Source organism: Macaca thibetana, chromosome 11 (genome assembly GCF_024542745.1).
Source record: "Macaca thibetana thibetana isolate TM-01 chromosome 11, ASM2454274v1, whole genome shotgun sequence".
NCBI lineage: Eukaryota > Metazoa > Chordata > Mammalia > Primates > Cercopithecidae > Macaca > Macaca thibetana.
Genome location: NC_065588.1, coordinates 30,819,540 through 30,837,319, shown reverse-complemented (window position 1 = coordinate 30,837,319; position 17,780 = coordinate 30,819,540). Strand labels below are relative to the sequence as shown.

The 17,780-nt window shown below is 38.9% G+C and overlaps 1 protein-coding gene across 1 annotated transcript in view; it reads left to right on the top strand.

Annotated features, from left to right (window-relative positions):
• The first annotated feature begins 3,699 nt into the window (after positions 1–3,699).
• The window catches only part of IPO8 (importin 8), a 67,809-nt gene continuing 53,728 nt past the window's right edge, over positions 3,700–17,780 (top strand). Inside the window, exons 1-3 of the mRNA XM_050750252.1 lie at positions 3,700–4,129; positions 9,061–9,142; positions 15,593–15,749. Coding sequence (XP_050606209.1) covers positions 4,046–4,129; positions 9,061–9,142; positions 15,593–15,749 — 323 coding nt within the window. The 5' untranslated portion in view covers positions 3,700–4,045. The remainder of the gene's footprint in view (positions 4,130–9,060; positions 9,143–15,592; positions 15,750–17,780) is intronic.

Sequence of the window (17,780 nt, the reverse complement as noted above, 5' to 3'; positions counted from 1 at the left end):
AGTTTTTTTTTTATGAGCACAAGTCTTCATTTGTCTAGGACAAGTGCTCTGGAGTGCAATTGCTGGGTCATATGGTAGTTGCATATTCAGTTTTTTAAAGAAACGGCCCAATTGTTTTCAGAATGGCTGTACCACTGTACATGTTACCACCAACATATAAGTGATCCAGTTTCTGTACATCCTCACCAGCATTCGCTGGTGTCACTGTTTTTGATCTCTCCTTTTATGTTATTGGAATAACTGCTTTAAGTCTCTCCCTTCTCCAAACTATCATCTTTAGTGCTATCTGAGTTCAGTTTTAGACATGTGCCTTAAGTGATTTGGGGGATAGATATTGGTAGAAATGTAATAGGCATTTGGATATATTTAGTTTAAGGGAAGAGATAGATCTGATAACCAGTTTTGTAAGCTGTCTTTGTTTAGTTGATGGTTAAAGTTATATAAGTGGATGAAATGACTGAAGAATGGGTAGATGAGAAAGAGAAGATGGCTGAGGACAGAGTCCTGAGAAGCGTCAAAGAGTTGGGCGATTGAGTAAACAAAGGATTAGGAATGTATTCTGTAAGAGAAAACAAGAAAAGAGGTAATTTAAAAATATTACGAAATATGATACCAGATATTAGAGGCTGGGTGTGGTGGCTCACACCTGTAATCCCAACACTTTGGGAGGCTGAGGCTGCCAGATTGCTTGTGCCTAGCAGTTCAAGACCAGTCTGAGAAATGTGGTAAAACCCTGTCTCTACTAAAAATAAAGCCAGGCGTGGTGGCATGCGCCTGTAGTCCCAACTATTCGGGAGGCTGAAGTGGGAGAATTACCTGATCCCAGGAGGTTGAGGTTGCAGTGAGCAGTGATCATGCCTCTGCACTACAGCCTAGGCAATGGAAGTGAGACACCCTCCCCCAATCTCTCAATCTCTCTCGATCTCTCTCTGTCTCTCTCTCTCTCTCTCTCTCTACATACACACACACACACGAGAAAGAGAGAGAGAGAGAGAGAGAGAGAGAATTTAAGATGAGAACTAAAAATGTCTCTTGCATTTGGTATGCCCCTAAAGGGGTCGGTGTTCATCTTTGCTTGGCAGTTTTAGTGGGAAATGATGGGGAGAAACCTGGGGATAGGTGGTTGACGCATAAATAGGAAGTAAGCTGACACAATGAATGAAGACCATTCTTTGGAATGAAGAGGAAAAGAATGAGCAATCATTAGCATTACTGAAGATTATTTTTTTGCTAGGGGAAATGTTTTTAGGCCAAGGTTGAATCAGTGGAGGGAAAGAGGCTGAAAAGGTAGGAAAAAAACTTACACATTGTCAACAATGAGCACATTATAATGACTAAAATTTATTTTAGTGAAAAAATGTATTTAAGAGAGGAGAGATTTATGGAACAGGGTCCTGGAGGAGATGGGAGAGAATTGGGTTCAGACTGGAGAGGAGATGAGAGGGGTAAGCAGAGATGAATTTGTTGTTGAGTTGAGCCTGAGGGCTTTGCTCATCTTTGCAGGGTTCGGTGAGAAGGCGTAGGGAGCTTGAGAAGAGTTCTGAGAGTTGAAACACCACTGAGGGAATGGAAAATGGTGCTGATTAAAGGCAAGGAATAGGATGCTTGTGTCTGATTAAAGAACACATATTTGTAGTGATGTCAGTTTGCACAGTGGGTCAAGGCTAGAGTTAAGAAGCTGAATTGGGGGCTTAATAGCAGAAAATGATGTGTAGTGAGTAATGGATAGACTAAGAACTGAAATAGTGATTGAATTAGAATATAAGCTTAGAATTTTTGAGGAAGAGAGAAATGGAAGAATTGGTTCTAATTATAAAAGAGGATATTGGAGTTAAGATTTTCAGAGGTAAAAAAAAATTTTAGACAATCATGATGTCCAAGAGAGTGGTTTAGTGAAATAGTGTTTGTTCATAAGACTCTGTAGTGCTAAGGAGTTTCTATTTTATCTTGAAATTGATGAGAAATCAAGGAAGAGACATAGCAATATTAACATTTCAGAAACTTTCTTTTGATGACAGTGTGAATAATGGATTAAAGAGGGGCAATACTGGAAGCAATTAGACATGTTAAATTCACTGCGAAGCACTTTTGCATCCAACTGAGGGGGAAGCTTTCAAGCCACCAAGTTTTCAGCCACATGTTTTCTATTCTGTCGATTGAACTCAGTTAATTGACCCAATCTATCTTAATTACCTGCTCCAGAAAAGATCATGTCCCCTCAGCTGTGTTTTGCCCACATCATCATCTTTACTAAATATAATTAGAACCCTCGCTTCTGGCTTAACCTCAGGAAAAACTAGCTCCTTAATATTTTCATGCCATTGAAATTGTGGCGCCAGATATGGCCACAGTGGATAGAAATAGTATAACTTTTCTCCTTACCTTTCATTACATTTTTGAGAAGGTCTGAACATTTTTCATAAAACTCTCAGGCATGTAATTTTCAGTTTCTGTGACCTTTATCTTTCTGAAATGGGAAAGGTTCCCTTGTCCCCCTCACAGGGCGTGCATGGGGGGTGTGGCTCGCTTCTTCAGTGCCCCGCTGTTCAGACCTCTAGAGGCACATACAGACGGGAAGGCTGTGGAGCTCCGACCCCTTGGCAGTGTCTACGGGTGAATGTTTACAGCTCCTGAAGCCCCAGTGGGTGTGTGTTACAGGCTGCTCTTTTAGTTTGTCTAGAGGGAGCTTGTGTTAACCAGCTCTATTAGACCTACCTTGTCGCAAGGACAGCAAGCTTTATGTATCCTGGGTTCTTGCCTTGGTATACCAGAAGAATTGGATCACACGTGGGCTTGGAGAATGAGTGCAAAGTTTTATTGAGTGGAAGTAGCTCTCAGCAGATGAGGGGCCCAGAAAGGAAATGGTTTTCCTCGGGCTCTTTTCCGACAGCCCGGGCCAAACTCCGCATCGTTCTGCCCGTGGATGGTCTGCGAATGTGCCAGCGAGCTCCTCTTCTTCCACCCTTATGCTCCTCTGGACGTCTGGCTGCCTGTGTGCCTGCCTGCTAGGGTCTGGGGTTTTCATAGGCACAGGATGGGGGAGTGGCAGGCCAGGGTGGTCTTGGGAAATGCAACATTTGGGCCCGAAGGCTGGAGTGCCAGTCCTCACCTAGGTCGGTGGGGGTGGAAACCTAGCCAGGGACCACACTCTCCTCTACCCAGCACTTCACTTCCCCCATCCCTATTATTTAAAGGGACTACGCTCTTCTATTCCCAGCACTCCCCTATCATTTCTACACTGTAAATTTTTTTTGTTTATATTTGTCTCATCTCTCAGGTTGTGAGTTCCTTCACATTAACTTGCATGGAATTCATCTTGTTATAATGTGGTACCTAAAAATCCTAGTACTCTGGTTCAAAAATAAATGTTTAACAAATGTTCAGTGAAAGCGAATGAATGAATGATGACTCCCACACACGGAGGAACTCTGCTCACCTGTAAGGTACATGATTTGAAGGTTCCAACAAGTCTGTCTTGAAACAGGCCCAGTTGCGATGCCCATACAGTTCTCGGACTAACAGAAAGTGTCACACCATCCAGATATGCTTAATTTGGAAGCAGCTGTAAGGAGACTCCCGGCCAGCTCAAGTTTCCTCATCTGGGAAGAGGCGGGAGGCTGCTAATAGTACGGAAGCATGGCGGCCGCCTGCCTGAGTTCGGGAGCGCAGGTTCTTCCTCGGGAAAGAAGCGGAGGCCGCTTTCCGTACAGCAGCATGGCGGCCGCCAAGGGAAGGCGGTCATACCATCACGCCAGGGGGAAGAGGCCGCCGTAAAGGAAGCTCTGCTTCCTCTTCTTCCTTCTCCCGCCTCCCACCGGCTGTCGTAAAAGGGTGAATGGAGAGCGAGTTGTGGGGGGGAAAAAGGGAGGACAGGGGGCGCGGAGTCAGAGTGGCGCAGCAAGTGGCCGCAGGTGGCGACGGTGGCGGGGATTGGGGTGTGAGGTAATCCAGGGGTCGCGGAAGAGGAGGCTGAGAGGGTCAAAAGAAAACTAAAGCTGCAGTCCGGCCTACTGGTCCGGGGGCCGCGGAGCCCCCACCCGGGGAGATGGACCTCAACCGGATCATCCAGGCGCTGAAGGGCACCATCGACCCGAAGTTGCGGATTGCAGCCGAGAACGAACTCAACCAGGTGAGGAGAGGGCCTTCGGCGCCCCTCTTCCGCCTGAGCGGCGCCCCTGCCGGCTGGCCGGGCTCCCCCTCCCCGGCGCCCCTCGTCCTCACCCCCACCAGGCTGGGGCTGACGCCTCACGGCGGGTCCCGCCCTCCGCCCCCCGCCCCCACTGACCCCCCCGGTCCAGTGGAGCAGGGCTCCCAGGATCTTTGCGGAGCAGCTCGCGCACCTGTTGGCCACCTTTGCACCTTTTCGTGTCGTCTTCCTTCTCCAGTGCAGTTTGTTCAGCCCACTTGGTCCGCAAGAAGCAGTTTTTGCAACCTGTGCTAGTGTTTTCAGGATGTGATTTCTTTTCCTTAAGTGCGCTGACTTGGGGAGCAGGTGGGAATTTTACTTACAATTCAAATCTGAGTTCATCTTTTCTCCAAACCCAGCCCTTTTTAGGTGTTGCTGTGGAGCACTCTGCCCACCGCCTCCTCCTGTCGGGTTGGCAGGACTGTTTTGACACTGATTGGCCGAGTTTTGCGGAGCGCTGGGCAGTGCTGTTGGGAGAGTGCTCTGGGGAGAATAGGCAGTTTTCATGGTGGTACTGCTTTATCTAAGACACATTAAACCAAGATGTGTATGGAGAAATTTCTTATAAATGCTAAAATGTGTAAGACTTTTCTTTTTTCCTCCGTCTCTTGTTCTTCCTGATTAGCCTTGACGTTTTTCCAGCGTTACCCCCACACTTCAAAATTTTAATGACCCCAAACTCTAGCTTATCTCTTCTTCCCTACCGGTACTTGAGAATCATAGACCCCTTACTAAAAAGTAGGAATTAAGAGCTACCCCTGGGATGGAGCAATAGCTGTTTTAGGTTGTGATAACCTGTAAAATGTAAATATTCCAAAATCAGCGTTCTCAAAGAGTTGCCCAGGACCTGGAGCTTCAGCATCACCTGAGAACTTACAAATTATGCAAATTATGGGGCTTCAGTCCAGACTTAAAGAATCAGAAACTGTGGGGGTGGGGCCAGTTGTATTTTAACTAGCTCCCCCAGGTGATTCTGTGCCTCCGGAAGTGTGACTACAGTGTGATTGTCCTAAGTAAATGTTTCTGTTGGAATTGACTTTAAAAGGCAGCTGCATGTTGGGAATCTTTGAAAGGGATTATTTTAATAGGTAATCTAGGTGGAGTTTGGAGTAGGTGTGAATGCAGGATTCCCCATAGATAAAAAGGAGAGAGAAAACACTGCCAATGGAGAGGAGGCTGGGTTGAACTAATGCCCTAAGATGATGTATTGGTGCCTCAAAAAGAAATGGACTGTCACTTAGAATAGCGGGAAGTTAAAGTCAGTACCTGTCACAGACTTTGCAGAGTAAAAGTACTGTATGTTGGCTGGCTGGAAGAATAGTAATCCAGGGGTTAGTTAGGAAGAACAAAACGAGCTGAATTTGCAGTCTACTAGTATGAACAGGGGAGTTGGCCTGTTTATGACCCCCTTCTCACAATGAGGCCAGGTGTTCCTTTGATATCAGGTTACACTTCCCTGTCCTTCACCTAACCTTCATTTCTTTCTGATTCATCAGTATATAAGTACAGTTGATGTTATAGAAGTGGAAAAAGTACCTTAGAAAGCCGGCAGAACTAGGAAACATTTAAGACCCAGTCCTATTTTTTTTCCATGGTATTTCAGACAAAAGCAGGCACATTCAGGGTAGTATGGCCATAGACTCTTGATGGTAGTTCAGTCCAAATCCATTCCATCATCACTCTGCCCTGCCCCATAGTGTCCCACCTCATCACAGACCGTGATTTCCCCAGCAATTTCTAAAGGTAGCTTATTGCTATAACACTCTTTCAGCATTTATATTTTACATAAAGCATAGTGAAATGCTTTAAGGTTTTTTGAATTGGCTGTAAGTAGAACAAAATACAATGTCACCTAACCATGTAGTAAAACATGCTTATAATGATGGGTTTTGCATGCTTGTCCTTTGCCACCACTGTAACATCCGACTTTGTTGGATAAATGGGTGGGTAAATCACCATAAGTGGTTACGGTCCACCTCTTTGACTTTAGTCTAGATCTCCCCTTAGCAGTATGCTCTGCATAGGGAATGGGAGCAGCTTCCGCCGTATACTGATGGATCTGTCAATTGCCATTTAGAAAAGTAAGCAGCTTCTGCACAATAGCCTGTGTTCCAATGGATAAATTCTCATTTGGAGCTATATATTTTTTTCAGGCCAGCATTTTTCTGTTACTAGTGACTAGTTTTCTGACTGCTATTTGTGATATTGTTTCTATGGGAAAATGTAGTTTTAGTTTTATCTCAGGATATTAAGAGTGAACCCTTTACGTCTTTCTCATTTTCTATAGACCAGAAGTCCCATTAGTGGCAGCAGAGAGGAATAGGAATGGGTAGGTACCTTGCTGAAGTAATTCATCCAGAAAGGTGTCGTCTTTTAATAAATTATCCTTCCCATGGCCTCGGTAGGGAAATGAGTTTTTACTTTCATCGCCAAGCTTTGGAATATCTGCTTTCCATGCATGTGTACATGCCATTTGCATTACCCTTTATTAAGATAATTTGTTTATATATAGCACAGATATATTTATTGAGTTAATATATTGCAGATATTGGTATAAGAGTTTGTTCCCATGGAGCTGGGGATACAGACAAGTAACTTATATAATTTCAGGTCATAAGTGCTGTAAAGCCCAAGCAGGAGTGTTGGGATGTATAGCCATTCTCTGAAGAATGGCATTGAGTAGAGAGTTGGATGTTGTGAAGGAATGGGCCAGGCAAAGAACTGAGAGGAACAACGGTTCAGAAAAGGCCCTCAACTTGGCGTGCTGGAGGACTAGAAAGGTTAATGTAGCAGAGCAGTGAGTCAGAGGATGGGAGGAGACATCAGTTTTTTGCTTTGAGTTCTCATAAATGCAGCATTTAGTTAAGCAAACTGCTTATTTGCAGAAAACTTCACAGATACAAAATATCCTCAGGAAATCATTGAGAAATTAGTCTTGTTTATTTTTTAGAAACTCGAAGCCTGAAGAGGCACAAAGAAATTGGGTAACTATTTCTGAGTAAAGTAGTATGAAAATATATCTGATTTTATCTCTGAATGTTTTAGCTGGCCAAGCTAACATAGAATGAATCAATGCTGAAAGAAGACAAGGTTTCTGACATTTTAAAAAATGGCAGACAGTTGCAAAAAGGGGCGTTTCAAAATATGTACAATGGTAACAGTGTTGAAATAAAAGTAGGCTCTGCAATAGGTATATTACTTTCAAATAAGTAGCATTTATTTAGGAGTAAAGGTTATTTTGTATGTGTGGAATAAGATTTTTAAACAAATAACGGAAGTCAGTTTTTTTATGATTAGAATAAACTATATAGATGTTTTAATCTTAGATTCATGACAAGATCTTTCAGTATTTAGAAAGTTGTAAACATGAGTTATAATGCATATGTAGAAGGTGAAGGCTGGGTGAATCTGTATTAATTTTGCCTCCTATCAACTGTTGTTGGAACAAATCTGTTTTCTTAAAAACTGCTTTAAAATTCTGATGGTTTGAATTATGGATAAAAAAGAATTTGCATGCCACAGATTTGAGATCTGAAGACTACACAGGATGAAAGGAAGAACAATTATCATTCAAATGTTTTTGAAGGATATAGAAAGATTTGAAAAGCACAATGTTCTTGGATGAAAAGGATTAATACTTTAAAAATGCCAGTTGTCTCCAAATTAATTTTGTAATCAAACATTTACCTTCATAGATGCTATCCTAATTTAAAAAATGAGTAGTATGCCCAAACCTAGCTGTGTATTGAAAGGGATGCCCCCGTAGATCCAGGCTCTGAGGAGAGGGGTGGGCTAAACAGACTCTCTGGGCCATTGTCTGGTTTGGCCTCACTGGAATTTGAGTCTTTTCAAATGAATGTCAGTGGACAAAGGCATATGTGGACTCTGGAATGTGACAGGACTGTAATATAGTCCAGGTACTGTACATCTGGATATAATGTGATCAGAAGGAGTGGATGCTCTGCATTTTTTTTGCTTTGAAGGTCCCAAACTCAGGAGCAGATCAAAGTAGAGCACACCTGTGGGGTGAAGTGACTCAGGCCACAGGGCAGAGCAGGAACTTCATCCCCACAGACTCACTTAGGCATTAAGTTTAAAAGATAGTACAACAGTAGAGGGCAGCTGGTGATGACGGAGCGCTCAACACCGTCTCGTGAGTCACACTGTTCCAATCTGGACTGGCTTCTCTCCATTGCTCATGCTCAACTATGTAACATTATCTACTCTGTTTTGTTCTATTAGGTCTCCTATTTCCTGTAGCCTTTGTTTTTTTGTTTTCTGTTTGTCAAAAATGCCATAAACAAAATTGAAGCACAAATGATCTAGGAAGAAATACTTGCCATGTATAGGTCAAATAAAAGATTGAGATTTTAAATTCATAAATAGCTCTTAGCATTTCTTAAGAATAAAGCAAATACTCCATTTACAAAAGGATAAAGGGAGTAAGGAATTTGTAGAAAAAACAGCCAACAAAGAGGGAAACATCTAACCTCCTTAGTAATAGAGAAAATGCAATTGAGAATATTAATAAAACATTAAAGTTTCAAAGGGATGATGATACCTGTGTTAGATAGATGGACATTATCATATGCTGCTGTTGGGAGCGTAAATTGGTATACTCCTTCTGGAGACCATTCTGACAATATGTTAAAAAAAATCATAAAAGTGTTCATATTCTTTTATTCCTCAGTTTCTGCTCAGGAAAATTTTTTGACTTGAAGTATTTTAGTAATCTTCATTTTGCCTTGAAGGGTTTATCTCAGTTTAAAAGTTTTTCTTCTATTTGGACAGTAATGTATTCAGTAACTGGTGCTAACTTATAAGCTACTCACTTATATTGCACTATTTTATAAAACATTTCTTTGTAATTTCAGTCCTACAAGATTATCAATTTTGCCCCCAGTTTACTTCGGATTATAGTCTCTGACCATGTGGAATTCCCGGTACGACAGGCAGGTGAGTTGGTTTTTTATCCTTTATAAATTTATTTGTAGGTGACAGTAGAATGAGAGTTTTATTTTAATTTTAAATATCTGTAATTTATTGAAATATTCGGAAGCACTCATGAAGTATTTCTAGCGACTTAAAAATTTACTTTCTTTTCCCTCAGAAATTTAGAGGTAGATACTGAGCTCTCAAATATCCTCTAGCTCTTTTTTTCCCCCTCCTTTCCCTTCCACCCACCAATTCCTTGCCTCTGTAACTTTGCCCTTATTTTTGTTAGCTTTCTCAATTTTAATAGCTAATCTTCCTAATGTTTTATGATTTCTGGTAGCCTAGTCTCTGGGCCCATAGATTAAGACCATGAATTTATATATGTGAATTCAAGCTCTGTTACGTGGCAAATCGTGGAGGTAATGTGTTGCCCAGATGTTCCTAACCCAGGTGACTGCGGAGCAGGACTGTTTTAAATATGAAACTTACTTTTAAGTCTGTGGGATCTTATGTTGTTTCATGATGTTGTATATTGTTCTTTTGTCTTGTTTTTTTATGGACTGGTCATTAGAGCCCAGAAGGTTAAAAATTAGAGCCTTAGAATGTCATGAATTTTCAGAAGATAATAATCAAAAGCTAAAGGAGGTAAACGACAATAGCTAATTAAAAATATTTAAAAAGACTTGTTATGTAAGTGACATATATGCATAAGTAATTTGGACAATTTAGAAGAATACAAAGAAGGAAGTAAAATTACCCAACATTCATCACTCAGAAATGGCCATCACTACTCAAAAATGACCATCACTACTCAGAAATGACCATCATTAATGTTAGGTGAACATTAGCCTTTCCATGTGTTCAGGTAGAAGGATCAATGAACAGTTCTATAGAAATGGGGTCATAATCTACATGCTGATGAAAGTATTTAATTTTATTTGAACATAGAATAAAAAGATAAATATTAAGCTTTGGGAAGATTTGTAACACTATATATGATTTCCTAAAAGATCCCTTTGTGGTTAAGATAAAAAAGAAAATCCTATGGAAAAACACTGATGTTGGAATTATTTTTTGCTTTTATAAGGTTTACAAGACTTCTGTGTAAATTTTTGAAACCATAATTTGCACTTGTTTCATCTTTGTTTTATAAAATAGGGCTGTTCTGAAACAACATTTTGTTGAATGGAACCTATTTTAAAAACCTAAGTGTTTATAGGGCCATTGTAAAGTTCCTATGAAGCATTTAAGAAATAACATTTTAAAAGATCTTAAAACAAGTTATTACATTAATGCCTTCCTTTAATGACATGGAAACATTAGAGAAACATAGTTTATATCTTACATTGTTCTTCACACACCCAAAGATGACTGCCATCAGCTTTGATGCATGGTTCTCCAATTCTTTTGTTTATATTACACATGCTATTTTACAGTTTCCTTTTTTTCATTTAACCATGTACCCTTGAAGATTGCTCCAAGTCAGTGCATATACATACTTCATTCTTTATAACAGCTGTGCAGTATTTCTTTATATAAGAATTACCATGATTTACTTAAACAATTTGATATTGATGGATATTTCCGTTATTGTCGTTTTTTTTTTTTTCATCGTTGATAGAAGCAGTGCTAAATGAGTATCATTGGATGTGTATCTAGGTACTTGTGGGAGTATTTTTATAGAATAAATTATAAAAAGGGGGAAATGCTAGGCTAATGGATGTTTATGACATTTAGAATTTAGAATCTTCTCACTAAGTTGCTTTTGCTTACATTTTCTACCAGCAGTGCATTAGAATGCTAGGTTCCCCAAATCCTCACCAACTCTGTACAACTTAATGAAGTTTTGATGTAAAATGTAAACAGCATTGAAAGGCATTTTTTTCTTCATAATTTGTTTTTTTCGTAATTTAGATTTCAAATCTGTTAACTACCTCATAAAGTTTATCTTGGTGATTATTTCCTAACTTATTAGGACAACCTTCTTAGGGCAGCCATTTTTGTCATAGAATCTGAAATACATTTAAAAATTCTACATTATGAGGCCGGGCGCGGTGGCTCAAGCCTGTAATCCCAGCACTTTGGGAGGCCGAGACGGGCGGATCACGAGGTCGGGAGATCGAGACCATCCTGGCTAACATGGTGAAACCCCGTCTCTACTAAAAAATACAAAAAACTAGCCGGGCGAGGTGGCGGGCGCCTGTAGTCCCAGCTACTCGGGAGGCTGAGGCAGGAGAATGGCGTAAACCCGGGAGGCGGAGCTTGCAGTGAGCTGAGATCCGGCCACTGCACTCCAGCCTGGGCAGCAGAGCAAGACTCCGTCTCAAAAAAAAAAAAAAAAAAAAAATTCTACATTATAACCTAAATTTAAGTGGTATTTATAAATTTTCTGCTCTGTTTAATCTATTATTAAAATATAAGGATGCTTCAAGACACCCAGACAATTTATCATCTTTAGCATGACACTTAAAAAAGAATGTTGTGATTTTTGCTTTAAAAGAAAGCCTGTATAAAGCTGTAAAAAAAATTATGCTAATGTTAAGTGGAAATACATCTGCAAAATACTTTTTCTCTTTTGTTTGTGGGCAATATAAAGTGTTCTTGCTACCATCAAGCGTGCTCACTGGTGAATGTCCTTTCTTACCTTACTGTGAGTTTTCAAGAAACAGGAAAAATTCAGTATTTTGATGTTGCCAAGCAAAACGAAAAAATTTGAATGTTTGGTCTGCTGCTTTTCTTTTGAGGTGTTGATAAGCATAATAGCATTATTAATATTATGTTCAGTGAAGGAAACCTATCTTAAATTTAGGATAGTTATGATCTGGAATGTCAAGTCACTTTTGTTTCTAATTTTTTACTCCTTACCTCTGAAGAGAAGAGACTCTTTAGTAAAATTTCTCTAATATATGTAAATTTAGGCTCAGAAATGTACTTTCTTCAGTGCATTTTGGACTTGCTATGAGAAGCAGAGAGTAGTTTGGATTTAAAAGTGGTGGTTGAGAGGTATTAGACCTGAAGAGGTCATCAGTGGTGACAGATGTGGGACTGTCATTTAAAAAAATAGCATGGTTTTTGATTTCTATAAGTTTGCCTCCTTCTTGTTGTTTCTTTTTGTTTGTGTTTCCAAAGGATGGGCAGGGAGAAGATACAACAATTCATTCTGTGGTTATTGGTTCAGAGGTTATTTGTTAAGATTGACCTTAACATTATAGAGTGCAGAACCTAGAAATAAACAGAAAGATGCCTCTGTTGCTGATCAGTCCAGAAGCACTTTAAGAAACTTTTATTAACATTCATGCATTTTATTTGTAGAAAGCTTTGTAGTTTGTACTTAGAATCTATTTAATATTATTTTGATATAATTGACACATTTGTTGTCTAATCTAGCCTTTCACAGAGTAATAAGGGAGAGAAGGGCTACAAAATTACAATGAAAAACAGCGAGACTTAGAAACATCAACTCAAAAGCATGACATTCTGCCCACTGAGATAACAGTACTTTCTTCACTTTGAGGTTATGAAACCCAATTGACCTCTGTAGTTGTGTTTCTGGGTCCAGAGCTTAAGTGATGATTCATTGTGCTGAAGGAGAAAAGTGTGTTTGTGTTTTAGAAAGTTAATTTCAACTTATGATGCTTAAAATGGTGAGTGGATTTTGTAGGAAAACTATCTTAGAGCAGCCATTTTTATCATAGAATCTGAAATACATTTGTAAAATTCTATATTACAACTATCCTAAATTTAAGTGCCATTTATAAATTTTCTTCTCTTTTTAATCGATTATTAAAATACAAGGATGCTCCAAGACACCCAGACAGATAAGTAAGTTTAATACTTCCTTTATGAATTGGATTAAGATGACATTAGTCCTTTGTTTCTTAGTTCTGGCAAATGGTTTGTTGTTACGTACTTGAATTAAATGATTAAAGGGAGGTTTTTAGATTATTGATTGATATGGTAACAGTTATCTTTGGTATTTTTCCTTTATCTTTAGTAATCCATAATTATCCATAATAGTAATTTAAATTTTCTTTTTAATATATTTTCAATTTTATTTTACCTAATTGTACATTTATTTAGGCATATATAAATTAGTCAGTGTGCTTTTTTTTAAAACCTATCTTGTTTGATGCACCATAATTTTTAAATTAAAACAACTCAGCTGTAAAATTAATATTAATAGTATTTAATGACTAAATCATAAATAAGCCCATGATTTTACCATGTCTGTATCTTTACTGTCTAAAGGTTGCTTTTTGTTTTCAAGACTAGTTCTATAGGGATCAAAATGATTTTGTGAATAATATAGTTGATTTTTCTTTTTGCAAAGATTAATCCTGTGAAATCAGGCTGGGTGTTCATGCCTGTAATCCCAGCACTTGGGGAGGCTAAGGTGGGTGGATCACTTGAGCCCAGGAGTTCAAGACCAGCCTGGGCAGTATGACAAAACCCTGTCTCTACAAAAATACAAAAAATTAACTGGCATGGTGGTGCACGCCTGTATTCCCAACTACTTGGGAGACTGAGGTGGGAGGATCACCTAAGCCCTGGAGGTGGAGACTGCAGTGAGCTGTGATTGTGTCCCTGTACTCCAGCCTGGGCGATAGAGTGAGACCCTGTCTCAAAAAAACCCCCAAATCCTGTGAAATCAGTTTGAACTGCTGACACATTGGTTCATATCCTTAGATCATTCATTCATTATTTTTTGAATAGTCTATACATTTTTATTGAATAGATATTATTTGCCAGTCACTATTACATAATATAATGACTATACCCGATAAAACATGGTACTTAGTCTAGAGCCTGTGTGGTCTGAATTAAAAACAAGTAAGGGAAGAAAGAAAACCCTAACACACATCCCCCTTTATATAATTTTTGTTTTTACCCGAATAAATTGAAATCATAGATGGAACAGTTTTTCAAAACTTTAGCTACTCAAAACTAATGAAAGAGGAGCTTACAGGATGTCAAGTTCATAATTTCACTAAATTTCTTTTATGTTTTAGTTAATGTAGAACGTATTGGTGTATTCTTCATGGTATAGTGCTTTTACTACCCGATTTAGCTTTTTTTTTTTTTTTTGATGGAGTCTTGCTCTGTTGCCCTGGCTGCAGTGCTGTGGCATGATCTCGGCTCACTGCAACCTCCGCCTCCTGGGTTTACAGGTACCTGCCACCATGCTTGGCTAATTTTTGTATTTTTAGTAGAGACAGGGTTTCACCGTGTTGGCCAGGGTGGTCTCGAACTCCTGACCTAAGTTGATCCACCCGCCTCCGCCTCCCAAAGGGCTGGGATTACAGATGTGAGCCACCTAACCGGGTCACCAGTATAGTTTTATGTTAAAAGTTGGGTGAAGAAAGAGTTGGGTGGGGAAAGAAGAGAAGCTTAAGGGAAGAAAGTTATGCTGCTTTCCAAATCACGTATCTTTATTCTTTATACACACACACACACACACACACACGACATTGTAAGTATTTACTTACATTCACTGTTCAACTGGGATGGTTAGAAAGCTTCACATTCTGGCCAGGTGCCCTGGCTTCTGAGGTCAGGCTTCTGAGGTAAGGAGTTCGAGACCAGCCTGGCCAATATGGTGAAACCTTGTCTAACTAAAAATACAAAAATTAGCTGGGTGTGGTGGCACACGCCTGTAATCCCAGGTACTTGGGAGGCTGAGGCAGGATAATCGTTTGAACCCGGGAGGCAGAGGTTGCAGTGAGCCAAGATCTTGCCACTGCACTACAGCCTAGATGACACAGCAAGACTCCGTCTCAAAGAAAAAAAAAGAAAAGAAAGCTTCACATTCCTTCTTAAAATGCTGTAGCAATATGTCAGCCTGTTTCTTTCAGAAGGCTTTTGTTAAAAGTTGAAAACAATTAAAAAGAATAGAACAAAATCAGATTATGTATTTTGATAGATGAGAACATATAAAAATTTCTTGAGTTTTCCAAAAATTTTTGAAGACTGATGTTCATTTCCTTATTATATTTACAAGTAGTAAATATTTCAAAAAGGTTGGAGGAAAATTACCAATACTATAAAAAGCAGAGATACTCCAAAATGCTAGTGTTTGATAGTAGCCAGTGGGAAAACAAAAAACCAAAAAAGCCACCTTCATGAAGGAAAGTAGAACTTTACCTGTTGTCACCTCAGAATTAGGCATTGCAAAAAGTGTGATTTTATGATCTCAAAGTATGTTTACTATGCATGATTTCTAGATAATTTTCCTGTCCTGTAAGCTCTGGATCTTGACTTAATGAAATATTTTCTGCTTAGACTAGCTGAAGTGAAACCTTTAAATTCTTATCCACTTGCCCTTCCTGATTTCGCTGTTTATACCTGGAAGAGTATCCATTTTTGCTGGGTTTCATGTTTAACATTGAAGGGTTTGGACTTTCATGCTCTATAAGGCTGAATTAAAGCCATTCTTTTTGGTACTGCTACATTAGCATTTTTTCTCAAACTCAGCTGCCATTTACCTGAAGAACATGGTGACACAATACTGGCCAGATCGAGAACCTCCACCAGGAGAAGCAATATTTCCATTCAACATTCACGAAAACGATCGCCAGCAAATACGTGATAACATTGTGGAAGGAATAATTCGGTCTCCAGATTTAGTGAGGTATGTGGTGCTATATCTTTAGGATTACTAGAAAGCATGAAATGCTTAGATCTGAGGGTAGGTGCTGTTGGATCTAATCCTCAGACTCATGTTTCTTTTTCTAAAGAGGTAAAGTAATAAAGAGGGACACTCAAAGAATATTATTTTACTTAGTGGTCTTTGCATTTGTAATTCTTTGCCTCAAGATATTTTGGAAAAGATTTTGTTGCCATATGTTGCCACAAAAAGAGGTAAGATTAAAAAAAAACTCATACTTAACCAAAACAATTGTGTAAATCTTGCTACTTAAATGACCTTTATTCTTAGTAATGATCGCTTGACTTTTTTTACTACCTGCTTTTCTTTTCTTTGATACAGAGAGATTGATTCTGGGAATTTTTACCTACCACCTATCTTAATCTTTCCCTGTATTTTTATTCACATTTATGAATTGAGCATGTTTTCCTTCAGAGAAGACAGGATAGAGTAGGTATTAACTAGAAGAATTGTCTCCAGTTTTTGAAAATCATAGATTAGATGCCATAGAGCAGTAGTGTCCCTCAGAACTTTCTGCAGTGACAGTGTTCTATGTCAGTGCTGTCTAATATTAGCCACATGGCATCAATGACTGTTGAGCACTTGAAATGTTGCCAGTGTAACTGAGGAACGGAATTTTTAATTCCATTTACTTTTGATTCATTTAAAGTGTGCATATGTAACTAGCAGCTGCTCTATTGGACAGAGCAGCTGTATAGTCAAAAATTTTGCAGTCTTAAAATTGGAGAAACAAATTCTTTTCAACACACAAGATAGTAATTAGGTATCTTTTGAAAATGCAGGGACAAACAGGTGAAAACAGTGGTAGAGGAATGAAACTTTTTAATGTCAAGAAGTTGAATATAACGTTAGCCCTGAGTATCTAATAGCCATCATGACATAAGCAGTGGAAAAGGAAGAAAGTACCATGGGTAACAGGAAGGAGAACAAGCATTGAACTCTTAAAGCAATTAATTTGTTAAGAGCAGAAAATAGGTGTACTGGTTAAAAATAAATCACTATTATTCTCATTGGTTGCCCAAATGCCAGTCATGGGACTGATACCCCTGTGGTACCATCATATATCCATTTATTTTCAAAATCTTACATTTTCAGATCTCCCTTAATCTTCGAGTGGTTCTACACAGTAATGCATGAAGGATGGCCTTTCATAACCATCCTTTGCTTGGAATGAGAAAGGACTGGGAGGATCAACCTGAAAATGAGATTTAAAAAAATGAAAAGCTTCAGTGTTATTGTATACAAATATGACATTTATTGTTTAAAGGAGCAGCTACTACTGGCACTAGAGGAGATTTTTGTCTTTATTGTGGGACAGTTCTCTGTGGCTTTGCCCCTTTTATGTCCTTAAGGCTTAAATATAATCATTGTTGAAAGTTCTTCCGCCTATTCTCAAAGTTTAGGAGTATTACAAAGGGATTTTTCAAATAGATTTGATAGTGTGAAGAAAAGGCATCATTTTGTTTAATTTTACGAGTTTAAGTGAATCTGAGTTACTGGTTGTTCAACTGAAAATGCTTTCTTTTTTTTAGTTGCGTTGTGGAATCCTAATTTTGCTTCTTAACTATTTGAAAATGTCATGTAAGGTCATATTTGGTGATATCATTGAATTGATAGTTTGTAGAAAAGAAATTTTTGCCCCTGTTTTCTTTTCAGTTTCAGTTAAAGTGGAAATCTCATTGAGGAAATGATTACTGATCTATGTTATCAGATAACATATTTTAGCATTTAACTTTGTGGTTTTATTGAAGGAATATTTTCTTCCTCTGTTTTATGTATCTTCTGTTGGCTTTTTCATTTATTTCTTTGGAAGTAGCTCTTAGGTCTCCCCTTCAGGAATTGCCTCGCTAATACATGTTTCTTTCTTATACTCGGGATACACAAATTAGTATCTCAGACTGCTTTGGATAGATTCAACATACGGTGTTGGGTTTTAACTGATAAAGGATGAGTTCAAGGTTTTGGCCCATAGAGAAGCTTCCACAATTATGTAGG